Raw genomic sequence first — 26777 nt, forward strand, 5'->3', positions numbered from 1 at the left:
CTACGAGGGGGAGAGAGAGAGAGAGATGCTTAGAAATGCTGCAGATGAAAGACGGGGGTGACATGTGAGAGACAGGGATGACAGAGCCCTTTTTTCTAGTTTAGGAGGGGAGGAAAAGGACAAGGTCTATCAGGCAGTGTATTGGGCAACCCCGAGCCCTTCCGAATGGCTCGCCGCAGTCCGTCGGCGCTGAGGTGGCGGGGACTGGACTTGATGCGTGCGGGGCGGGCCGAGGCGGGCCCAGGCTCTATGGGCGGGGCCAGAGTCGAACTCTGCTTCTCAGGTAGTAGGTGAGGAAGTACCCTGGCGCTGCTGGTTCCTTGATTCAGTCTGGGTTCGGGATGAGGAGCTGTGACCTGGCTTGGGGGTAGAAGGCTGGCACAGTCATAACTTCCTCCGTGGGGTCAAGAAGCCCCTCACGTCTCCTGAAATACGGCGGGGAAGGGGCTAGTGGCGGCCGAGGAATCCCCAGGAAAAAACTCCTCTCCCCCTTCCCCCACTCCGATCCTACGGGGACTCCCCATCTCCAGGGTAGGCTCGAGGCCCCTCCCCACCCACTCCAGGGAACCGCCCCACCCCCAGGAGGGTCCTGGGCCTTGGGGAGGCCAAGCCACCTCATCCCTCCCTGGGTTTTGACTCCCAGAATGTCAGAGCCGGAACCCATGATCCCCTCTTGTCTAATTGTCCATTCTTCCTCCCCACCCCCACCCCGCACCCAAAGTATGCAGCTAGGGAAACGAAGGCCTGGAGAACGGAAGTGAATTGCTCTCCTCCGAAAGACCCACGCTGGGACTCTGAAAGTACGGCTTCGGATGGTATTCCCAAAGTCCGTCGGCAGGAGACCTGACAAAGCTCCCACGGATCTTCCTCCTCAGATGAGTCCCGCCAGAATCAAATGTGCTCTCTTGGCCTCCTGCAGATAACGGCGTCTGACTGTCGCCTTCAGGAATTCTGCATCCTTAGAACCGTTACCTGTAAACAGGTAAGTCACTTAGAGTTTTTAAAGAAACAGTACCGAGGGACCAGATGTCATTGTAGGTTGTGTATTCTCAGATTGTCCTAATAAGGGGTCTGTGTTGAAGGAGAAAGAAGAGAAAAGAAAGTATTGGTGAGTGCCATATCTGACATTTATCAGTGCCATGACGCTGGGTTCATGTATCTGGGTTCTTGGGCTGTCTTGGGCTGAAAGATCTATACTACTTAAATTCTAAGGATCTTCATTATAAAGGTGTGATTTTATCATGAAATTGCCTTTTTCCATAGCATCTCCTAAATTATATTCTAAAATTAAATGTACAGAGCAGTAATTTATAACATTTCTTTAAATGTTTCATGTAGAATGGAAAAAAAAAAAAAGAAGATACAGATTTGCTCAAGTTTCTTGGGAAGCCATATCTTTTCTGGCAAAGGAATTTTGTTTTCTAACAAATTTCACATGGTATCTACTCAGTAAAAGTTTACCAAATGGAAAAAAAAAAGTTTTTTTTCTTTTTAAAATTTTCAGTAGTGTTTTATTTTTCCAAATACTTGTAGTTTTCAATGTACATTTTTGTAAAACTTAGTGTTCTTCATTTTTCTCCCTTCTTCCCTTATCTCCCCCTCCCCAAGACAGCAGGCAATCTAATAGAGGTTAAATATGTGCAATTCTTTTAAACATATGTCCATAGTCCTCATACTAAACAAGAAAAATCAGATCAAAAAGGAAAAAAAAACCTCAAGAAAGAAAAAAGAAACAAGGAAACAAAAAACAACAAAAAAAATTGAAAATACTACCTTGATCCACATTCAGTCCCATAGTGCTTTCTCTGGATATAGATGCAAATGGCTCCTTCCATCACAAGTCTATTGGATTTGTTTTGAATCACTTCATTGTTGAAAAGAATCAAGTCCATCACAGTTGATGATTACTTAATCTTGTTGCTGTATACAATGTTCTCGTTTTTTGCTCACTTCACTCAATATCAGTTCTTGTAAGTCTTTTCAAGCTTTTCTGAAATCAACCTGTCATTTCTTATAGAAATAATATTTCTATATCCTATTACATGTATATACCATAATATGCCAATACATTCATATATCATAACTAATTCAGCCATTCCCCAACTGAGAGACATCCATTCACTTTCCAGTTCCTTGCCACCACAAAAATGGCTGCTACCAACATTTTTGCACATGTGGGTCCTTTTCCCTTTTTTATGATCTCTAGCATATAGACTCACTCGTGACACTGCTGGATCAAAGGGTATGCTTAGTAATAAACAATACTTTAGCACCTACTGTGTGCCAGGCAGGCAAGTAGGTAATAAAGTGGAAGGCCTGGAATCAGTAAGATTCTTCTTCCTGATTTCATTTACTAGCTGTATGACCCAGGCAAGTCACTTAACCCTTTTTGTCTCAATTTCCCCATTATGAATAGAAAAAAAAATGACAAACCATTCCAGCACCATTGTTAGGAAAACCCCAGATGGGGTAACAGAATTGGGCCCAACAAAAAATATGCTAAGTATTGTGCTAAGTATTAGGAATACAAAAAGAGGCAAAAAGACAAGAGTCCCTGCTTTCAAAGAGCTGCTCCCAGTCTTAATAGAGAAGATATCATGCAACAAATACACACACACACACACATATATCTGCATATGCAGGATACATATATACAAAATAGGATGCATATACATGATGATGGAAATTGTTAAAAATGTGAAGGTACTAGAATTTAGAGGGCTTGGAGAAGACTTCCAGTAAAAGATAGAATTTTAGTTGGGAGCTAAAGGAAGCCAGGGATATCAGTAGGCAAAACAGAAATGGGAGAGTGTTCTAGGTATGGAGGATAGCTGGAGAATATACCTGAGCTGAGAGATGAAGTGTCTTATCCATGGAACAACCAGGAAGCCCAGTGTCACTGGATCAAAGAGTATGTCAGGGACTAAGGTGTAAGAAGACTACAAAGGTAGAAAGGGCAAAGATATGAAAGATTTTGAATGCCAAAAAGAGCACTTTGTATTTGCTCTTGGAAATGATAGGGAACCACTGAAGTTTATTGAGTAGGGGAATGACATATCAGACCTGCACTTTAGGAAAATAATTTTAATGACTGGATGGAAAGTAGATGGGTGTGGGGAAAGACCCATCAGCAAGCCAGAATAGTCATCAAGATGTGAGGTGATAAAAGACCAACACTGGAGTGATCTCAGTGTCAGATGAGAAAAGGGGATACATTTGAGAAATGCTGCAGAGGTGAGATCCACAGGTCTTAGCAACAGTTTAGATGGGGTATTTGAGAAATGAAGACTTCTCTTAAGTTGTGAGCCTGAGGGACTGAGAAGATAGTGTTGATCTCCACCTATAGTAATAGGAAAGGTAGGAAGGGAATGGGATAGAGTTAAGAGAAAGTGTGTTTTAAGACACACTTGAGTCTATAATTTGACATGTGTGAAAGAGTTGGAGATGCAAAATTGGAGATCTGCTGGGGACAGGATAGGTAGATTTGAGAATCATCAGCAAAGAGGTAGTAATTAAGTTCTTGGAAGCTAATGAGATCACCAAGTGAAGTAGTATAGAGGGAGAAGAGAAGGCAGCAGCATAAGAAGAACCCTTAAGGCTTCTGCATTTGGAGGCCATGAGCTCGAGGAGGATCCAGCAAAGGAGATAGAGAAGGCAGATGGGTAGGAGGAAAATAAAAAGAGCAGTGACCCGAAAACCTAGAGAGAAGGGAGTATCAAGGAAGAGAAAGAGTGATCAACAGTAGCAAAGACAGCAGAGAAATCAAGGTGAATAAGAATTGAGAAAAAGCCCTTTTGGCAACTACAAGATTATTAGTAACTTTGGAGAAAACAGCTTTGATGGAATGATAAAATCAGAAGCTGGATTGTAAAGAGTTTATCGAAAAAGGGAAGAAAAAAGTTGAGGAACCTGTTGATGGCCTTTTTGAAGAGTTTAGCTACAAAAAACAAAAGAGATAGAACAGCAGCAGGGATTGAAGGAAAAAGTATTATGCACCTGTTAGGTGTTGTGGGCTTCACAAATATTTCATTTGATTCATTTCCCCTGAAAACAACCCAGGGAAGGAGATGCTATTTTTATCCCCATTTTACAGATGACTAAACCAATGCAGATAAGGGTTCAGCAACTTTCCCAAGGTCCTACAGCCAATAAACTGGATTTGAATTGAGGACTACTTGACTCTAGGCCCAGGTTCCAGGTTATTACACCGCTAAAATAACATTCTTATTCTGACTCACCTTAAAAAAAAAAAAAAAAAAAAAAAAAAGGAATTTCATACACTTATCCTCTCCCCTATCTGTCTTCTTGGGCCTTTTGTGTAATTTGTTTTGTAGGTAGTCTAAGAATTGATCATTTGATTGTTGAGAATAGGGCAGGGGGGATGAATCACGGACCCTTTAAAGGGCATACCTTCCCAGAATGATGTTTAAAATACATAAAGTAAATTGCATAGGATTACAAAGGAAACCAATAATTATGTGTGGTTATCAATATTTTTTAGAAAATTAACTCTGGACCCACTGAAATCTCTCTGTGGACCCCAAGTTTAAATGCTACTGGTGTGGAGGAAAGCACATCAAGTTAGAGTCAGGAGACTTGAGTTTGAGTGAGTTCTGCCACTAGTTGGTTTTGTGATTGGTCTAAGTTACTTGAGTTCCTTGAGATTCAGTTTTCTTATCTATATAGTGAGTATAATATTTGCATTTTCAGCTTCACTTTGTTGAAAGTACTATATGAATGAGTTGTTATTGAAGAATAATTGCTAAACAAAGGAAAGCCAGAAGAGGAACAAATTTTTTTTTGCATTGCAAAACCATTTCAATACTAATGACCCATCCTAGTAATTTAAACTGCTCATGTACAGTGCAGCAGATAAAGTTATTTCTTTACTTTTGGATACAGTTTCTATGATAAAAAGTAATTCTTTAAGGGTAGGCTAATAGTGAGATAACAAAAAGTACTTTGTACCAAAGTAGTTGTTACATTTCCAAAAATACTATCTTTAGCAGAAAATAATGCTTTGTTCGCAACTTTTAGAGGGCATTTATTAATTCAGTACTAAATACCTACCACCTGCAAGATCTTGCTGGAGATTGGAAAATAAAGGAAAAAAAGTTTTGGGGGGAATCAACATGGACAAATAAATATAAGAATTTGAAAGGAGAGAAATCAGTAAGAGCTAAGAGGATTCATAGTGGTATATTGGAGAAATTTTTTTTTTTAATTTTTCAAATGCATTCTTTTTTAGTTATCATTTCAGTTGCTCTTTACTTTCCATATTGAACACTGCTTAGTATCAAAGAAAAAGAAGTTAGCAAAACTACATCTGGCAATATGTATAATATTCTATCCTCAAAGTCCACTTTTGTGCTATGATGTTCGAAGAGAGCTGTTTCATTAACTTTTTGGGGGGATCTTTGTAGATTTTTTTCTATTAGTCAGTGTCCACCTTCTTCAGAGAGATCTTTTCATTCGTATTGATTGCAACCATTACATATGTTATTCTTATGTCTGCTTATTTTATTCTGCATCCTCAGTTTGTGCAAATCTTCCCATGTTTCTTTAAATTCCTCATATTAGACTTTTATCACTCAATATTATCGTACATTTATAGACTAAATGTCTTTCACCCAACTCTTCCCTACTCTTCCTCCCAGTTTTCATTACTACAGAGAGTTGTACTCTGAATATCTTGAGTTGTATAGTTCTTTTGTTCTTGTCTTTGACTTCCTAGAGAATGTTCCCACTAAGGGAGTTACTGGGTTAGAGTATGGATGCTTTAGTCATTTTCCCTGAACAATTGTATAGAGATCTATGGAATAGTTGATCCACTTGATAGCTCTACCAATAGTCTTTCAGTTTGTCTTCCCATAAGCACTTTTAACTTTGACAATTTTGGGGGGAGGAGGTAGCAGGGGCTGTGGCAGTGTCATTTTTTCCATTTTACTTGATATGAGGTAATACCTGAGTTTTAATTTACATCTCTCATTAGAGATATGGGTGCATGCTTTATGAGGTCTTTTCTAGTTTTCTGTTTTCTTGAAAGCAGTTTATATTTCTTGAGTGCACAAACTACATCTATCATATCCTTTATTACATCTCTAAAGAAAGCATGTGAGCAGTGCACCCATTAATTTGAAATTTCTTTATGTTTTTTTTTCCTTTTAGTTTACCACAAGCATTTCAGTATAGGTGTGGCTCAATTTTTTCTAGGAAATTCACCAGTTGTTTGTGGGCCAAAGTTATTATATTTAATAGCAACAATTAAATTAAATGTTGATGGTTTAAAAACTGATTCTTAGAACCTTCTCATCCCTTTTTGCACTTTGCCACTAATAGGCCCAAAGAGCATTTTGAAATTTTATCTTCATGTATTTCATGTGTCATCATTGCTTAAGATAGTATCTAGTGGCTAACTTTATGATGCTGAACTTTTCTTTCTTAGGCTGATCCACAGAAAAGCAGATGGAAGCTTTTACTAAAATCATACTCAGCATCACTGATGCTTAGTTGGATGGGATCTCAAAGGCCAAGTAGGTTAACATGTATCTGAACAAGAATTCCCTACACAACTAAAGACTTTGCTTGAAAACATCAGATTGGGAGGAGCAGGGACAGTAAAAGCCTTTCACCTCCCAAAGTAGTACATTCTACTCTGGGATCAATATAATTACAAGGAAGATTTTTCCTTATATTAATCCTAAATTTGCTTTCACCATCTTAGTTACATTCCAGTTTATTAGTTCCTTCCTAAACTCTGCTGAGTTTATCTCAGGATATCTCAGATGTTCTAATCAGGACAAAGAATAACAGAACTGTTACAACTCTAGTCTTGGTCAGTTATTCCTTTTTTTATAGTTCAGCCTTACATTGCATTAGCTTTTTCCTCTGCAACATCACCTATTGATACATTTGAGTTTGGAATTCACTAAAATCCTCAGATCTTTTAAAAATGAACTGCAGTCTGACTGCTTCCCTTATCTTACATTTGGGTACAGTCAGCTTCACAGATAGGAGATTTTATATTTATATCGAATTTCATCATAAAGGGTTTAGCCCAGTGTTGACATTGGTCAGGATCTTTCCACTGAAAGCTTGTGTGAATATTTCTATTTAAATAAAAGTACATCCAAAATTTAAAAATCCTGATCGTTATGTAGTGTACGTGGTCATTTTTGTAATAGAAATTACCATCTTATTTTAAGGTAGATTTAGCATTCAATTGTATGCAGATTATTTGGGACTAAAGCAAAATAGTTAAATTATTGATCTATAATAAACATGACGTTTACATCTTTTTAAAAAAAAATGTTTGATTTGCTGAATGTGTTTCTACCACAGTCATTTGTTTTGCCGAATTTGTCACTAAGTTCACCAGTTTTTATCATGTGTTGTTTTAAGAATACACTTTTATCACATTAAATATTACATGTGCTTTTTATGAACAATACATTTTTTTAAGTCTCATTAATTTTCACTGTGGTTTAATTTAAATCAGGATTTCCTAAGCCAAAAACATATTTATCTCCATCTCAGATAAATTTCTTAACTTTTCACAACTTGTAGCATGTTTCCATAGTTCATTTAGGAATTTCCTTAATTTTGGAACAATACTACATCTTAATATACCAATATGTTTATTAAAATTCATCATTCAGTAAGTAAAAGATGTCCAGGTCCTATTGAAAGTGAAAAATCTGTTTTAACTTCATGATATCTCTCACATGTGTCCTCTCCTCTTCCCTGACACTGCCACTCCTCTGATGCAGGTCCTTGGCATCTTATACCTGACAATTGCAGTAGCCTGCTGGTTGGGCTGTCTGCCACAAGTCTTTCCCATTGCACTCCATCTTCCAGTTGAGTAACTGTCCAAATGATTTTCCTAAAGTACAGATTTGATCTTATCATCCCTAATAAATTTCACTAATTCCTTATTACCTTCAAGATAAAATAACCCTTCTTGGCCTTTAAAGGCCCTCACAACCTACCTTCTCCCCTCACTCCACCCCCACCTTTCTTCCATGATCCAGTGACACTAAGTTCCTTGTTTCTGAACAATTCATTATTCCATTTCTTGACTTGACATTTTCTCTGGCTATTTCCCATGCTTAGAATGCTCTTTCCCCTCTTATCTTTACCTCCTGGCTTCTTCAAGTCCCAGCTAAAGTCCCACCTTCTACAGGAAGCCTTTCCTATCCTTCTTAATTCTAGTGTCTAGTCTATTCGCTATTGCCAGCTTATCCTGCATGTGTTTTGTTTGTATGTAGTTGTTTATATATTGCCGTCCCCTTTAGATTGTTAGCTTCTCAAGAGCAAGGGTTGTCTTTTGCTGCTGCTTCTTGTTGTTGTTTCATATATCCAGTGCTTATCACAGCGGGTCCCTGACTGATTTTATATATGTTGAGGTTGAGATACCTCAGAAACATTCAGATGGAAAATATATAGCAAATAGTTAGAAATATGGGATCAAAATTTAGGAGAGAGAAGTGGGCTAGATATATAGATCTGGGAATCATCTGCATAGAAATGATGACATCATTAGAGTATAGATAGAAGAGAATATGCAGGAGATGGGGGGGATCTTCGGTTACTCTCATGTATATGAGATAATAAAAAGAATACTGAGCAGAAACTGTAAGACAGGAAGAAAAATAACCCAAGATTTTGTAATTACTTGGAAGGTGATATGTGATTTCTTTACTCCCACAGGATTTTGCTTATATTCTTGAGTTAATCAAGTATTGCTTTTATTTGTTAAGCATATCTTATGTCCCCAACTTGTCTAAGATAGGAGCTCCACAAATGCACAATTGTTTTTCATATTCATATCTCCACCTGAGCCTAGCCTAGAGAAGGTACTTAGGTACCCTAATACCTGTGCCTAAAAGTAAAAAATACACAAACTAGAAACTACATCTTCAGCCATATAACAAGCTGGTTCCAACAGTGACATACAGCAACAGAACTCATAAGGAGTTATTTAATGTTAAGAAACTAGGTATATATAATAGACTTTTTTTGATTTTGCTTTCCTCCACCTCTACCACACCTTCTTTTACTCCCTCCATAACTTTTTGATTTTTAAGTTGATATCCTTTCCTTTGATAGGTATTGTTTTTATCTTTTAGCACTCTAACAAAGTGTAAACCATAATTACTGGTATAGCAGCTGATATTTAGTTGGATGAAAGTTTCCTGAAGATTGAGAGTATAGTACATACAATAGAATTGTACTTCAACACTAATATAAAATAGTGGAATTAGAATTTTAAAATAAATGTAATATTGTAGCAAAGAATAATGTGCATTATTTGATATTGAACCAATTTTTATTTTTTGGTTGACTTTACTATTGGAACAGTACTATAAGCTCATACTTGGACATTAAATCACTTCTAGAAATAGCATATTTGGAATCTTTACTGCTAATAATCTTCATGGAAATGCCACCAGAAAATTTAACTGTTACAGCTAGGTGCACACAATAACTTTTAATTTTTTCTCTTGCAGGTATTTAAAGTGACATTGCTTTAAGGTTGAAAGGAAAAATGTCATTCCGTAAAGGTACATGCTCTCTCCAAGTTGTAACTTTTTGGAATTGGTTAAATAGCAAAGACGACATTTAACTCATCTTTCTCTTTTTTGTTTTAGTGAACATCATCATCCTAGTCTTTGCTGTCACTCTCTTTTTACTAGTTTTACATCATAACTTCCTTGGTCTGAGCGATTTGTTGAAAAGGGAGGTCTCAGGTACAGTGATTTTATTGGTCTTATAAAGTAAATGACAACTCTGCCTTGATATGGTGGGTTAAAAGAGAAGCTGTAGTTGAGTAATCTTTTACTTCTGCATGGCAAATTATTTATACAGGAGAGAGGGGAGGGAAAAGTAAACTTTTTTTTATTGTAGATCTTAGATCTTATAGACTTTGGGAGGGAAAGGGAGGAATGTTACTATCTCATATTGTGTGGAAAGTGCTTTGCAGATCTTAAAGCATTACATGTGTATTAATAAGCAAAGGATTATTCCTCAAATTTGATTTCCAACACACTAGCTTACAGCATACAGATATTCCTCCAGCACAATGTTGATTAGCTTAACCAAGCTAATTTGATTTTCAAGTCTACTGAAATCATCATCCACATCCCTTTCCTTTTAGGCTTGGATGATTAGTGCTTTAGAATAGAAAGCCAGAGAGGAAAAAAAAAAAAAAGTCCCCTGTAGCAGTTTGTAGAGAGAATTATGGCACTTTACCATTTCCTTCTATCTTCCACAACTCTCCATTTCTTGGATTTTGTATATCTAGTGGTTATCTCTTTATCATTACCTCTCTGCCCTCTACAGATCCAAATCTTGTGGGATTTCAGCCACTTGCCTTTGTGCCTAATGCTCCTGAAAGTTTGATCTATAGGAGTGAAGAGATTCCAGTAGTCATTGCAGCATCTGAAGATAGACTTGGGGGCACAATTGCAGTGATGAATAGTATTCACCATAATACTCGCTCCAGTGTGATTTTCTATATTGTTACTTTGAATGATACTGTAGACCATCTCAGGTAAGCTCCTGTCTGTTCTTAATACTGTCCCACAGGAGAAGAGGAATCGGGAAGACCTGGAAGGCCGTACCACCTAATGCAACCTATATAGGCATAAAACATTAGAGTTCCAAAGAAGAGCTTTTAGTAAAGAAAAAAACTTAAAAACTCATCAGAGTTTTTTTTTTAACTATTTAAAGGTAGCTATTTCCAACTCTTTCCTCACTATAACACTGTGAATGTCACGATGCTAGGATATATTACAAAATAAGGAAATGGAAGTTCAGACATGTGTCCTGCCCATAGTGTCACAACTAGCGTAGTAGCAGGAATCTTGTCCTTCACTCTTGTCTTTTGGCCTGGTTATGGGGGGTAAGTGGGCAAGTCATACATCTGATAAGTGTCAAGTGTCTGAGGTCAAATTTGAACTCCATTCCCCCTCACTCAAGGGCTGGATCCCAACCTTCACTGTTGACAATGTCATAGGCACTCTTTACAATGATGTTTGGAGGGTCTTATAAGTCCTATTCCTGCTGCCCCCAACCCAGCCCAGGAATAAATAAATACAGCTTTTAAACTGTTAAAATTGCATGTATTGAGTATCCAAAGCATACTATAAACTAGTCATAAATGTAGAAAAATACTTCTTTGAAGGACAGTAGATGCTTTTGCACTCACTCTTTCCTGGATCAGAATATATTTAGGAGGCAGTATGGTGAAAATAGAGAATTGTCCTATTTTCTTTCTGCCTCCATTCCAATTTTTTTTTTTTTACTATCTTTCTTTTTACATTGCCTCAATTTCTCTTTACTCTTCTGTCAGAGCCACTTGTCACATTAAAAATAATCTTCAGTAAAACTGATCAGTACATAGAAAACATTTGCCACATGCTGTGTTCCATTCCCATAGGGCCACTACTTCCTATCTCCTGCCGTCTCCACAAATAGGAAGAAACATCTTGTAGCTCTTCTTTGGGACCAAATTGGTTCTCTACAATTTAACATTTATTTTAAATTACTTTGTTTTTTCCACATATATTGTTGTAGGCATTGTCTGCTTTGTCTTGCTCAGTTTACTTCACTTAACATCATTTCACTTTCATTTTTATATCACTTAGGTTATTTTATATATGTCTTACATGCTTCTCTGCATTCACATTTGTCTTTCCTCACAGTAATGGTCCGTTACATTTATGTGCCACGAATTTAGCAGCCAAGCTTTTAATTTTCAGATAAAGCTGAGCCCCTCATTTTTTTTAAAATCTCTTTTAATAACTTTTTATTGACAGAACCCATGCCAGGGTAATTTTTTACAGCATTATCCCTTGCACTCACTTCTGTTCCGATTTTTCCCTTCCCTCTCTCCCTCCCCCCCCCCCCCCGCCCCCAGATGCCAAGCAGTCCTTTACAAGAGCCCCTCATTTTAGAGAAAAGTGAGACCTAGAGAGGGGAAGCAACTTGACCAAAAATTCACTCAGAATTTTCATTTGGGACTAGTCATATTTCAGATTATGAGATTTTATGTGTTTACTGGAGCAATCTCATTTCTAAAATGTAATAGCCAAACCCCAGATTCATGGTATTATAAATCTAAAGCCGGAAGGCCCCCTAGAGTCCATCAAGTTCAGTCTCCTCACTTTACTACTCACAGAGTGAGACTCTGGTCATTCAACATAGTCTATTATGTCAGGGCTTTAGACCATAGGAAGCAGTAGATAGTTATTGTCAGAATGCACATTGAAATTCTTGGTACTAAGTTTTTACAAGAACAAGACACATCTCATTTTTTTTATTGAAACAAGATCATTTACATACTAAGACTGACATAACACTTGGTGTTTTACCACGGTCAGATCCTGGCTCAATAGTGGCTCTCTGAAAAACATCAAATACAAAATTGTGGATTTTGACCCTCAACTTTTGGAAGGGAAAGTAAAGGTGGATCCTAAACAGGTGGACTCCGTGAAGCCAGTGAGTACTATCCATCATTTGTATCTAGAAGTCTGAAACTGGTATGCAGTAACTTATGGGGTTCACATGACAAAGGGTTGCTTGGAGTTTTTCATGGCAGTACAGAATTAGTAGAGTTGTTAAAACTTGGTTGTACATATTATATATACAATATTGTTGTGACTATGACATACACAACAGACCTGGACTACTGCAGAAGAGCCTTTAAAACATCTAGCCCTGCAAAATTAAAGCATTCCATCTTTAAAGTGCCATGTAAATATGTTACAAGCCATTTATATTTCCTTCTTTTTTAACAGTTAACCTTTGCAAGATTCTATCTGCCTAACTTGGTTCCCAATGCAGAAAAAGCAATATATATGGATGATGATATAATAGTACAAGGTACTTTTTTTTCTCACAGTCTCAACTTTTTATCCATCTCAGTGAACTTCTTATTTTATTAAGTATGGGTGGAAAGCTGTAATTTTTATTGAAACCTTGGTACATTCAAGGCCTCTCAAGGCATTTTTTTAACTCTTCCAGGTGATATTCTTTCCCTTTATAATACACCTTTGAAGCCCGGGCATGCAGCTGCTTTTTCAGAAGATTGTGATTCAACTTCTGCGAAAGTTATTGTCCATGGAGCAGGGAATCAGGTGAATCACTCATCAAAACAAGCTAAATACTGAAGTTACTGTTGATATCCACACAATTTTAATTAGACCAGTGTCAACAAAATGGCATTATTCTTAGCGCACTGGTAACAATGTCCCATTTCCTTATTTACGCTGCTCTCTAGACTTCAAAAACTACCCCATCAGCACTGTTGAGTTTTCCATCCTCCTTCCTAACTTCACTTCTAACACCCTCCTCCCCCAACTTCATTAATTGCCTACGATGCCATTTCTTCCCTCTCATTACAGAATTTCATGTTATACTTTCTCAGAAATTTTTTCTATGTTAATTTGGAGCTTGATTATACAATATTTCAGCTTCATCATTCTGTTTAAAAATTAAACTGCATCATAATTCTGTTCACAGTATAATTATATTGGATTTCTGGATTATAAGAAAAAAAGGATTCGAAATCTTGCCATGAAAGCTAGCACCTGCTCTTTTAATCCTGGGGTTTTTGTTGCAAATTTAACAGAATGGAAACAACAAAACATTACTTATCAACTGGAAAAGTGGATGAAACTTAATGTAGAGTAAGTTTAGTTATTAAAGAGTTGTAGTGAGCATTTAATTCAACACCTGGAGCTTATAGTACCTCAATGGCTTTTTGTTTATTTCTCTAGAGAAGAATTATACAGTAGAACACTGGCAGGCAGCATTACAACACCTCCCTTGCTCATCGTGTTTTATAAACAACATTCAAATATTGACCCCATGTGGAATGTCCGACACCTTGGTACGTAATCAAATTTTAAAATTTCTTAACTCGTGAAACCAAGTATATGTTACTAATAGTATATATGTTAATATATCTGTGTACATGTATATTTTGTTTTGTTAATGGAAGGCTCTAGTGCCGGAAAGCGATATTCACCTCAGTTTGTCAAGGCTGCCAAACTACTCCACTGGAATGGACATTTTAAGCCCTGGGGAAGAACTGCTTCTTATGCTGACATTTGGGAAAAATGGTATATTCCAGACCCAACAGGAAAATTCAGCCTAATTCGAAGACATGGAGAAATTGCAAATGCTGAGTAAAATAGACCATCAGAGTGAAACTGAATATACACTACCAATATGTTCTCAGGAAATTCTGAATAGTACTAGTTGGGAAAATGTCTTCCATGATGTTGATAATTTTTCTGTGTGCCACATAGGAAAATCAACAGACTCAAATACTATGAAGTTTCTTCTAAATTCTTTCAACTATAATATGAAAACCAATTTACACCTGCCTTACTTGAGGAAAAAAAATTTTGTTAATTTTTATCATTACTATATGGAGAGAATTTGACCAGAATGAGTGGTACACCTTCCCGAGGACTTTTGAGCCATCTTGCAGTTACTTAAATGCTGCTGTTTTTGTTCTACTCATGTAACCTGTGGCTTTGTATATGATATTTTAACTTTGCATGAAACCCACTTGAAGCATGTTTACATTCTTTTATAACTTAAGTTTTTAAAATACACTACAGTTATGGTTTCTTGTTTCTTTCAAAAAGTTATGCCTCCTAATATTGTTGACAAGTCATAATTTAAAGATGGTTTTTCGTCTTGTTCTGAAAATAAAATTTGGAAATACACTCATCTTCAAAATTACCTATTCACTTTCACTAAAAACTGAATCTGTTAGGACCAAAAGTGTCCAAGTTCATAGAACACTGTTAATCCAGACAAGTAATTTAACCTGAGCCTCAATCTCTTTTTTGATTTGTAATATCAAGGATAATGCCTCAGGATACTATTTTGAAGCCGAAATGACACAATGATGTCAATGATGACAAAATATTTATTTTTATAACAAGTACTTTTCCTGACTTCACTTTTTAAAAAAACTGACATTCTCCTATCTGCTACCCTTTTGTTCAAAAATTTTGTACATATTTACAAATACTAATTGCTGTACATGTTTCCTATACCAAAACTATTTTTGCTGCAGTATATACACAGTCTTGTATGAAGATAACTCAGCAATCAATTAAAGGCAATCCAGGAACTTCATAAGAGATAGGGTTTCATTACACAAAATCGGTATTGAAATTGTAAGTATCATCTTCTTCCTCTATTATCTTATCCACATGAAGAGACTTTTCTTCTCTAGCACTTAAATTTTTACCTTTATAAAGAAAGAAAAAGAAAAGTACTGTGAAAATATCTACCAAGTCATAGCATTCCAAGCTATAGATAAATATAACAATGAATTCTACAATTCATTAACTCTAGACATACCTGAGTGGAGTTCTTCCAATGGCACTTCTTCAAGTTTAAGTCTTTTGGTCTCTAACCTTATTTCCTGTGAGGAATAATATATCATAATCAGTTGATCTTTTGGAGTGGAGTTTGAGACAGAAGATAATAGAGACCAAGATTATGAAAACATAGAAATGATTTCTGGATAGGAATGAAGCATATCTGAGAAGCATGTCTTTAATCTGAGATAATTACCATTAAAAATAGTTATGAGTAAATAATCTTCCTCCCCCACTCCCCCAAGCAATAAAGATTTGAATTTCATTAATGCAATAAAACCAGCAGGCATGGCAAAATTATCCTTTAAAGTATCACTGAAACATGGTAAAGTAAGATCCTCAAATGGAATGACTCTAGAAAAGTACTTTATTCAAAAAGTTAAGAGCTAAGGATAAGAAAAAGATTTAAAAGACAATGGAGAAGAGAGACAGCCACTCTATTAACATGCTTGTTTTTCTGAGACTCTTTAGAATGCAAAAGACAAAAACAAATAAAAAGGAGTTGCGACTGCCAATAAGTAGGAAAAAATAGCATTGAACTATCCCATTCAAATTACCAGGACCCAAATAAACTGCAAACTAAGCAGAGTCAATCATGGAAAAAGGGAAGGAGAACCCACAGGGGTGATAAAAAAGAAATGTTACTTTGTTATATAAGCTATTTAGGTGGATTTGAAAATGCAATAGTAATTCATGACTCAGTTACCATCTTGGAAGGTATCTAGTAAGGTACCCCATGAAACTTTTAGTCCTGTGCTATTTATATTTGCCACCTTTTAAATTTATTGACTTCGTTATCTAAACTGCAGATGACTCAACCTGGGACAGCTAACAAATTAGCCACGAGTTCAGTTTAATAATAAAAAGTTCAGTAGTAAAACTGCCCCAAAGTAAATGCCATCTTAGCTATGCAATTTGTATATATATAGCCAAAAAGGGACTGCTTGTTATCTAGGGGAAAGGGGATAAAAATTGGAATGCAGACAAAAATGAATCTTCACATGTAATTGGAAAAAAAATAAAATTCTAAAAAAAAAAAAAAAAAAAAAAGGGGGGGGGGGGAGAACAGTTTAACTAGAGGCACCAGAATCTTTAGTGTTAGTATTACGCCTTATGTCACGTCTTAGCCAAATGCTGACAATAATAGAAAAGGGAAAGAAAAGAGATGGGAGAGGACAGAAACAACTATCTCCAGAACAGAATAAGCTGTCTTGAAATTAAATTGAGGGAATAGGTCTAGAAGTCTTCAACGATTTCTCAATGTTAAACATTTTCTTGAAGATGGACTAAATCAGAATTTTTTTTTTTTTTAAACATTTTTGGGTCATTGACTGCTTTGGCAGTCAGGTGAAGGCTAAAGATCCTTTTTCAGAATACCTTGGTTGCCTTACGCTTTTTAATTTAAGAAAATTCTCTATTTCAGATAAAGATTAGTTAAATGTCTCTTCTCACCCTCAATCCAAGTTCATGGACTTGAGAGATATCCAAAGATCCAAATAAAAACTCCCAAGCTAGAAGGATTCTACTGATATTCTATGATCTAATTCCCTCATTTTGCAAATGGAAGGGAATAAAGGCTTTTATTTGGGTGTCCCAGTGCACAGAAAAAACTTTCCATTATTAGCCACAGCTACAATCAATCCCTTTCCTACATCCTGCTCTTATTCCACACATGAAACACAACAAAATTATAAGTTCTCCTTTCTTTGGAATATTTCAAAGATGACATTGAAGCATCCTTGAAGAAGTTTTCTACTGGTTGCTTAAAACCTAAAGGATTTCTACAAGCAATCTTACATCATCTTCTTCATCATCTTCATCTTCATCATCTTCGTCGTCATCATCCTCGTCGTCATCATCTTCGTCGTCGTCCTCTTCGTCGTCGTCCTCTTCATACAGAAAATCTTCTTCATTCTCTTCCTTTCTCAGCAGTTCCTCAGGCACATCACTCTCCTCTGTTATGCCATTAGTCAGACCAGAGTACTGGAATAGAATGCTACTTGATAATCTGGGACTCCTGATGGCTAGGAAAAGAAATCTAATGAATCCTTAACAGATTAGCATGAAGTCCAAACAAAACAAGAGAACATAGGTCTTACTAACCTTTAATGGTACCCATGTTGTTTTTTTCTAGCTCCTCTAGATTAAAGCCCTGCTGCATAGTTTCTATAATGCACTCAGTAAGATGCGGAGAGAGAGTCAATGAGGAAGGATCTTGACAGTAGTAACTCATTTTGGGACTAGTATTTAAAAAAAAAAAAAAAAGATTAAAAAATAGTTAATCCAATGCAAACCCAATACAAGTTTTCAATAGCTGAAATAAAGTCTTTACCCTGTCCAGTGAGACCAGAACAATTTAGCAGCCTCCTCCACTTTGGGGAGACCGCCTTTCCGCACCATCCCTCTTTTCTGTGCGAGCAGAGTCAAAAATTCTTGAGAATCTCGATAGTTTGGGATGTTGTATCGTAACATTAACTGAAACAAGAAATATTCATCTATTTCAGCCTAAGTTTTGTCAAGAATTTTAAGGTAGCAATATTAAAAGCAACTAAATGTGACATTAATTGTGTAGTTTTGCAAGACAAAAAGAAATAACTGAAGCAGAACTGCCCTATCTGGTTACACAGGACAGTCAATCCTGTTTTTCACTTCCATACAAATGAAATCAGAGCCTTTTCTGTGCCAGAAAAAAAAATTACTAATACACCCTCATCCGGTAAAACAGGATTTCCAAACTTTTTCCCACTTGTGACCACTTTTCCTTTGAGAAATTTCTGCATGACCCCAGGTATATGGGTATACAAATCAAACATCTACTAATAATGATAATTTTGGGACCTTCATATTCAGTTACAAGACCCCAAATGGAATTACAAGTTAAAAAGGTGGGTAATAAATAAACCAATGCCTACAGTCTTCAAGTGATTCCAAGGTTAGGTAGCTCTGGCTACAAAGACTGTATATCAATATAGAAGAGCTTGGCTTCAAGAACTCCAAATAAAAATGGAAATTCATGAGGATACAAGAAAAACTGGATAAGACTTTATTACCTGCTGTTTGTTGCAGTGTTCCACAATTGTAGTTACTGAATCTAATAATTCTCTTTCTTCAATATTTGTGGGACTTCTCAAAGCAAGAGCAACTGCAGAGTTAGAAGGAGATGCAATAATGCTTGGACTATCTAACATCGTGATATTCTTGTCAATGTGGACAATTTGCATGTATCTAAAGAAGAATATCAATGGATAAAAACTTAAAAAACCTTCAAAGAATGACAAGGAGAAAGAAAACCTAAGCAAACATGAAGCTCAGGGTTGGATTGAACAAATTCAACATAATAATATCAGATCCAGTCTCTCATCATATGCTTCATGTAGATGACATATGAAACCATGTTAAATATTTTCACATAAAAAAATGAGTATTATTTATGGGGAAAACATGTCATGTAACCAGAAAAACTGAGTACAGTTATATCAAAAACATGATGTGTGATCTCCCTTTAACTGAAACCTTTCACAAAAAATAAATAGGGACTCCCCATCCCCAGTTACATTTAGTTCAAAAGAAATTTATAATTTCTTCATGGAGTATCTCCAAGTTTGCTCACACTTTTTAGACACTTACTTTGTAAGACCCATGGCTGGTCCAGTATGACACACATATGCTTCTTTTAAACTATTGATTATGCTGCTTTTGCCCACATTTGGGAAACCTTCAAATGGAAAAAGACATGTCATATTTACTATGTAAATAATCGGTACATGCCATGGAAAACTTATCTGTACTTAATATATGGAATAATTACACTGTCAAAAAATTATCATTTGAAGGATGAACAAAAATCCTGGATATTTTGATGGTAATCTGGATAAGAGTCCTGCTCAGAGTGAAATCAGAGTTGGATCTCATATCTTCACTTTTAATAGTAAGACCATTTCTGTCTTCATTTCTCACTCAAACAATGATCAGGACAAATACTCATTGACCCAAACATTCTAACACTAGTCTTAAACCTCTCTAAAAAGTAGCAGTACCTTTTTTGGTCACAAAGAATTAAAATAAATTAGATGTCTTTAGGGAAAGCAGAAGTTTAAAATTTGTTACATAATATGATGGAATATTACTGGCTCTAAGATATGATAAGCTTTACATGATGTGAATGAAGCAAATAAAACGAGAAAACAAGATACATAACGACTGCAACAATGTCAATGGAAAAAACTTGCAAAATAATCAAAATGGAACATACTGCAAAATTACAAAGAAAAGAAATAAAGACTCCCATCCCAGCTCCTTTGTAGAGGTGAGGAGTACAGACTAGTATACTGAAAACTGTATTGACTGTTTTTGCTAACTCTTCCTCTTTTTCTTTAACAATAAATAAATAAATGTGCTGTATACAAGAAAGGATAATAAAGATACCAATTAAAATACACTTTAAAAATGTGGCAGGATTAAATCGACTTCAATTATTATGGGTTTTTTTTTTTTTTTTTGAGGTATTAAAAAATGATCTCTCCCCCCACCAAATTAGTAACTCATATCCCCATTATGTATACTGCTTTTCAAGTGTTTTCCCTCTCCTCCCAGTCAGCCTTTTTTTTAAAGCAAAATATTGCTTTTAAAAATTGTGATATAAATTTCCACGGAAAACTTGCTAGTTATGATTACATAAACTCACCAATCACACCAACTCGAATGGCTTTGTTTTGGGTCTGGCAAAAGTCATTGAGGAGTGTCAAAAGGCTCTTTCCACCCAAGCATATGCCATGCCTGCTGAGGTCCAGTTTCTTCTTCCCTGGCTTCAAGTTCAAACAAATTAATTACCTTCTTGAGCTCTCAACCTTTATAGTATAGAATAGTTAACATTCTAGGCAAGAAAAATAAGAGACTATAGCAAAAAAGAGCCATCTCATCATATGTGGACAGAATATTAGACCTAAGGCTAGGCAGACTTGTATATAGAGCCCAATTCTTGCTAGCCATATGACCTTCGGCCAAGTCATTCAATCTCTGCCTGAGTTCCTTCAATGGGAATAGCACCAATCTACCACCCCCTCCACCCCGCCAAATAATCAAAAAAGATAATTTGCCTCTCATATGCTCAGTGCTCAGGAGGAGTAGGTACTTAACTGCTTAGCACACAGAGGTCTGCCACACAGAAGGCATTTAACTGTTTTTTTCTCTAACACACACATTACACAAACTACTCTTCCCACCTCAAAATAGAACAATGCTCAATTGAAATTGTTGTGATTCTTTCCAGAGTAAGCCAGCCTGGTCCCCCCTCCCTGTTTGTGAATGTTTAATGACATACTACTTTAGGATTCCTTTTAGAGTGACTATTGTTTTTCTACAATAGATCTATCTCCACGCCTGCTCCTAGATGTGGACAATATTATCATGAATAAGGTTAAATATAAGTGGTTTCAGAAGACTGACAGTTTTTTTTCCCTTTAATTTCTTTGGGTGAAATCAGAGTTGGATCTTGTAATCTTCACAATTTCATCAAGTTATCAGTGTTCATCACATTTCAACCCAAACAAATAGGCACAGAACTAAAGATCTTGTCAATAACACAAAAGGGTTACCTTACCATCCTTATCTTCTCCTTTCCAAAAGTTGAGGCTCTAAAAACAATTGTTGGGAGTTCTTTCTTCAAGTAATCTACCCATTTTGCCAAGTTTTCCTTTGGTACTAGATCTGGAAGTAGTAAGAAAATTTACACATTAATTCTGGCAAATAAGATACATGTTTGCTATAAGATTTACCCTCACTTAGATTCTGACCTTGGCATCATCTTTAGACAAAGATTTTATCTCTACTCCTAAGAGTAATTTAAGACCTGTGTGCTAGGTTAAATTTTGAGTTCCAAGCATCAGATCCCTGATGCTTACTGGTATTCCTAAGAAATATTTTGATTTCTCCAAGCTCTTGGTTTGAAGTATCAACAAAGTAATCACATACCATCAACAATCATTTACTGATCTCTACTAAAATGCAATTTTCTAGGGGATAAGATTAAAATAGACACAGTCATTTTTAGTCAGGGAGATAATGGGGGGTGGGGAGGGAATCAGGTTAACATATATTAGAATACAAAGTTCTGTAAGCATTAACACATCAATCACTAAACACTGCTGTGTTTGTTGAGTGGTATCATCTGTGACAGCTAGAAAAAAGAAACATTTGCCTAGACTGAGGTCAGAGTTGGATCTTACAGTCTTCAATGTATTTCAGACTGATCAGTATTTTCCTCATACCTCATCATCTAGTACATATAAAAGTAACTTTTAATTAGTAAATTTAATGATTTACCTGTTTTATTCAAGACAAGCAATAATTTTTTGTTTCCTCCAGTCTGTGTAATAACTTGTTCCACCTGAGGACATCTACATCCTAAAGGATCTCTGGCATCCAAAACTTCCAGCAAAACATCTGAGGCCTCAATTACCTACAGGAACAAAGACCAAATATTTGAGGGTAGTATGTCTAAGTATGCTTTTCAACAGAATCACCCCAAGTTCCTTTACCACCCTAGTCACCTTTCTTCAGTTACTCTAATTTGCCAAGGGTTTTGATTGAAATAAGAAATCAGAACACAGAATCAAACATCACAGATATCAATTAAATGGAGAGTACAGCCAGATCTTTTTTTTTTTTTTTTTTTGACTGCCACATTAAACTTCTAAAGCATACAAATTTTGCAGGCTATTTCAATTCAATAAATGGGTTCTGAATAAGAAATTAGCCATATCTTTAGGAATGGAGAGCTGCTGTCCTAACCTCCTCTCTAAATTACAACAGCTCTTACAGTTTTCTCAATTTTCCATCTCTTACTAATTTGACTTTCCATTTAAGATAACTCTAGTTGGGTAAGTCAAGAATTTAGTCCTACTTTAAAAAATTTGGATATTCCATTACAGACAAACTTTTCCAACTCTTTTCCACATAAGAGAAGCCAGCACAAATCTTTTTAAATATCAGTAAAAGCAGCAGATACTGAATTAGAAAAAAAACTGAATTAGGAAACAGGATGATTTCAGGTACAGAAGAGATTTTCTCCTGATCTAAATTGATTGTAAAGAACAAAATTACAGAGCTACTTACATAATGGATAAATTAGAAAGGAGAAACTAAATTTGCTTCTTTTACTGAACCCATAATAAAGGTCAAGAGGAACAACTATAAGCCCCATTTTATGAATCATGCATAAGAAAACAGAATGACTCTGGAGTCTTAAAAGCCCAGATTGAATCAAAATCCCCTCTTAGTTACACAAATGTTTAACCCACGAATATTTAAGTTACTTTGTACATCACGATTAGGAAAGCAAACTGGCAACTGTTGGGAATACCTTTTGAAGTTCTCTACAAAATGATTTTTTTGAACCTTGTTTGACTGTCCTACAAGATAGCTTTGCCTTTCTTCCCACAAATTCCTAAATGACAGGGGGAAAAAAAAAGGACAGAATCAGAATTTGAAAGAACTGGACAGGAAATAAAATGAAAAGGTTAATCATTTTTATTCTTGCATGTTAACACTATAATAAAGTCACAATGAACCCTGTATGAAGTTAACCTTTATATAACTTTTATATAACTTTATATAACTTTTATTATTTCAATCAATATGGTACCTCATCAATGTATGCAGTCTTTCCTTCAGTTCAAAAGACCACCTTTAGCTCCTCTGCTAAAGCCTAAGTTTACATTGCACAACTACCAGCACAGCATTATTTAGTTCTTGCTCTTGCTAACCAACCCTTATCTTTCTCAATGATGAATTTCTTGATAGGTACTCATGTCACTTCTGGTATACAAGATGATTAAACAAGCATTTATTAAAATTTTATTACATTCCAAGGTACTAAGACATAAAGAAGATTGGAGGAATTTCTGTTCTTTGGATGCTGCCGTGTTAAAAATTTGCAACCATAAAGCATTATTAGGAGAATACTAATATAATCTAAAAGGTGTTTTTTTGTTGTGAGAATCAAAATAGGACTGTTATATAATTTGCTAAATGTAATATAACCCACTTCCTTTTGATTCGGGACCTATCTTATTGTCCATAAATAATGTTTCTAAATGGTTGGCAAAGTGCTTACTTTTCATGCAATCTCATTTGATCCTAACAATGATGTGGTAAATGCTACTGTTAACCTTCATTTTATAGATAAGAGAAACTAAGGTTCAGAAAATGACATAAATTGGCTTAAGTGGGAAATTTACCTAGGTTTTCCTAACTATACGTCCAGCACTTCATCCATGACATTTCTAGATTGATATACATTTATCAAAACTTGCTGGTAGTGGAAAAAAACAAAAAAACTAGCAATGATTCAGCTATCCAATGTATACCACAGTCTAGAAAGTAGATATTTTCTATCAGAACTGTTGGGCTAACTTCTTTTTATCAATTGTGGAGCTTATTAAGGAAACCCTATATTGTTCTGATGCTTGATCGGGAACAAAAAATGTCATCTGGAGCACCTTGCCATCTAGTGCAGGATCCCTTAACTGTTCACAATCTCCAAGGAAGTTCATGGATAGAATCCAAGGGTTCATGAATATTGATGCCTTGTCCAGTCAATTTTCTTTTTAGTAGACCATGTTTTCTTAACTTTTTACTACACGAAGTCAACTACCCAAAATCTTCTAAACTTCCTTTGGGGACAATAATTTATAGACTTAAAGAAAGGATCTCTGAATCAAGTCCTGCATTTTACAGCTGAGAAATCTGAGGTCCAGGTGTTAGTATTATCTCCCCCTCATTTACATACCTTTTATTAATTGAGTGAAAAGAGCTTAAGAAAGTTACAAATGTAAAATGCAAAAAATGTATGAATTATATATCGTACATGGTCACCTTTATTTTCATCGTTGTGATTTCAATTCAAAAAGCATTAGACACTAGTTATATGCAAAGCACCGTACCAGAATCGGTAAGGAGAAAAGACAAAAACAAGTCCTCAAATTCTACTTGAAGGGGAAATGTATTTTTAAAAGAGAGAAATTGTGTACCTATGACAGAAGCCTCATGAATGCTATTGGCCTGGATGTGGACACCATGTTCCTCTTATAAATGAGTAACCCAAAATGGATCAATTTCCATTTCCCACCCCTATGCCTTTGCTCATGCCATCTTTTCATCTATAGTAATATGATCAACTTTACGTCCCCTTCCTCCTAAACTTTCAAAGCTCTTCTCTTCCCTCAAAAATAAAAGCCAATCCTACCTTTTTGGGCGGTTCTGTCTTTTCTGATGAAACAACATTTTCACCATGGTTTCGCTTCTGTCCTTGTTCCTTATGTTTGTTAATTTTCTGCTTCTGCTTTAGTTCTTCAAGCTATTATCTCAAACCAAAAACAAAATTTTAGGATAATTAATTATATTCTTGTTTTTAAAAAGAAATGTCTAATCTCCATAAAAATGTCTAAATGAAGCTTCTCAAAGGTGAGCAAAAGCTTGCCTCTTTCTGACCTGAATCTTACCTGCTGTTTTCTTTGTTCAGCTTCTCGGAGAAGTGCCTCTTTGAAGGGTGCACTATTGGGCACACCAGGATCTTTCTTTGGCTTTTTTCTACCACGTTTCTTGGCCTCCTTCCTCACTTTTCGGTAATGCTCCCGCACCTATTTTAACAAAGTCATTTAGATTGGTTTATAGATTGCTAGGGCTATATCTATTCAACAAAAATAATTTTTTAAAAATATCACTAAATTCCAAGTCATACTCCAAACACAACTGGACTCTGACAGTATTACCAATTCTTACTATGGCAACAAATAAGGTTAAAAATGGCTATACATTGTAGAAGCCTCCTAACATCTAGCTTTCATATATCAAAACTTGGTCAGAAAGATCAATGCACAAACTTAACCAAGTTTATCACAAGGGATAAGGAATCCCTCCTCTCCCCTCCCCCCCACTCCAAGAGTATTTGACAATAGTAGAAATTTAAGCTTGCAGATTTTTAAAAAAATCCATTTCTGTAGACTACACCAGCTCATTAGTTGCTCACAGCTGTTGTAAATGTTCATCCTAAATACATCCCCAAAAGTTTATGCAGAAGACGCACCTTTTTCTGGATTTTAAACCGCTTATGACATGTCATGCGCTTACTTGCTTTTTTTAATTCTAGGAACAAAAAATAATTCACAATAAGATCAGAACTAGGGGTCAAAGGTCTACCCCCTCTTCTTTTATCGGGTACAAGGGGACAAAGTCATCCATTATAATTAAAAAACGTAAAACACCTATTCTTCCATAAATCCATAAAACTATTATATGGCTATAATCAAATCACTAGGAGAAAGTCTAAAGCATTCATTTATGATTTTGAGATATATATTTTTCATCAAGGAGACCTTACCCCGAGCCAAAATGAATTAATTTCCTCTTCCCACCCCTATGCCGTTATTCACGCTGTCCTTGAAACCTCGATAATATATCTTTTCCTCCCAAACCTTCAAACCCAACAACCTTCATTAAGCTATTTTCCATCCTAACTAAAAGTAGTACTCTATTCTATTCGTTCTCATTTTCATTCTACTGATTTGATTTCTCTACTGGTGGTCTGGGGGCTATTTTTGCATACACGCAGCACTGGAAAAGAACATTAGTTGAGGGATTACGGAGTATGGGCCTGCTAAATGCCCATGTTCCAAGTCCCTTAATCTCAGATGTTCCTTCTCCTTTAAAATAGGTAGAATCATACTAGCACTGCCATCTACACAAGACTGCTGGAAAACTAATTATTAAAGAGGATAAATCGCCCGTAGCCCCCGGCCTACACTTCACACAAGCGGCGGAAGACAAATTCGCTCCTAAGGCTGCATCAGGGACGTGCTCCCCTCCCCCGCCTCCCCTCCTCCCCATCACCACCACCACCACCCCGGCCCGGGCCTTAAGCCACGGCCAGAGAGTAAGCGCAAGGCAGCACTTGCGGGTCCCCTCCGTGTCTGAAGCTTCATATTGAGAAAACCGAGAGTCAGAATTCGAGCCCAGGCTTAGCCGGCCTCCCGCTCCTGGGCTGCCAAACTCCGAGACCGGAAGCCGCCCGAGCTCCGCGCTCAGCTCAGTCCGCTCCCCACATCCCCAGCTCCGGAGAAACAATACACAGTAGGCGAAGAAGTCAGCTATAGACGAAAAAAGACGCCCAGAAACTCCCGCCACCCGGAGAATAAACACTCACTAGGCCGCTTCATAGTGGCGGAGGAGAAAGCAGCTCCCACGTCCGGCCGACTCGGACGCCACGTGCAGACTGAAGCGCAGAGCCGTCACGACGTGAAGACGCTGCCGTAAAGCGCGCCTGTGCCTTAGCCTCCTGCCCCGCCCCGCCCCGCCCCGCGCCAGAACCTGGCT

The 26777-nt window shown here is 36.6% G+C and overlaps 2 protein-coding genes and 3 non-coding genes across 7 annotated transcripts; 1 reads left to right on the plus strand and 4 right to left on the minus strand.

Moving 5' to 3' along the window:
- Positions 1–6: 6 nt before the first annotated feature.
- On the plus strand, positions 7–22059 carry GLT8D1 (glycosyltransferase 8 domain containing 1). 3 transcript variants are annotated; one of them, XM_051984981.1, is made up of 11 exons: positions 7–290; positions 722–982; positions 9510–9563; positions 9651–9749; positions 10342–10552; positions 12384–12501; positions 12801–12885; positions 13027–13139; positions 13525–13691; positions 13782–13894; positions 14006–14741. In XM_051984981.1, exons 3-11 carry the CDS (start codon positions 9548–9550, stop codon positions 14194–14196), a joined length of 1113 nt encoding a protein of 370 aa, XP_051840941.1. In that variant the 5' UTR covers positions 7–290; positions 722–982; positions 9510–9547; the 3' UTR covers positions 14197–14741. The 3 variants fall into 3 exon arrangements, with proteins under 3 accessions (XP_051840941.1, XP_051840947.1, XP_051840933.1); XM_051984987.1 differs by lacking the exons at positions 7–290; positions 14006–14741 and adding exons at positions 297–531; positions 21771–22059; XM_051984973.1 differs by lacking the exon at positions 7–290 and adding an exon at positions 297–531.
- On the minus strand, positions 14930–26704 carry GNL3 (G protein nucleolar 3). Its single transcript, XM_051984959.1, has 15 exons — positions 26608–26704; positions 25492–25550; positions 24908–25045; positions 24652–24762; positions 22768–22851; positions 21729–21864; positions 21007–21113; positions 20092–20212; positions 19035–19122; positions 18458–18632; positions 17740–17882; positions 17511–17647; positions 17205–17431; positions 15388–15451; positions 14930–15274 (listed from the first exon to the last, which is right to left on the minus strand). The coding sequence occupies exons 1-15, from the start codon at positions 26618–26620 to the stop codon at positions 15177–15179; spliced, it is 1701 nt and encodes a 566-aa protein (XP_051840919.1). The 5' UTR covers positions 26621–26704; the 3' UTR covers positions 14930–15176.
- Positions 18706–18783, minus strand: LOC127546117 (small nucleolar RNA SNORD69). The gene has a single exon (XR_007949977.1). It is a non-coding gene; the product is annotated as a small nucleolar RNA SNORD69 (small nucleolar RNA).
- On the minus strand, positions 20874–20953 carry LOC127546140 (small nucleolar RNA SNORD19B). Its single transcript, XR_007949991.1, has one exon. It is a non-coding gene; the product is annotated as a small nucleolar RNA SNORD19B (small nucleolar RNA).
- On the minus strand, positions 21602–21676 carry LOC127546116 (small nucleolar RNA SNORD19). The gene has a single exon (XR_007949976.1). It is a non-coding gene; the product is annotated as a small nucleolar RNA SNORD19 (small nucleolar RNA).
- Positions 26705–26777: the final 73 nt, after the last annotated feature.

The sequence above is a fragment of the Antechinus flavipes genome, chromosome 1, assembly GCF_016432865.1.
Source record: "Antechinus flavipes isolate AdamAnt ecotype Samford, QLD, Australia chromosome 1, AdamAnt_v2, whole genome shotgun sequence".
Taxonomy (NCBI): Eukaryota; Metazoa; Chordata; class Mammalia; order Dasyuromorphia; family Dasyuridae; genus Antechinus; species Antechinus flavipes.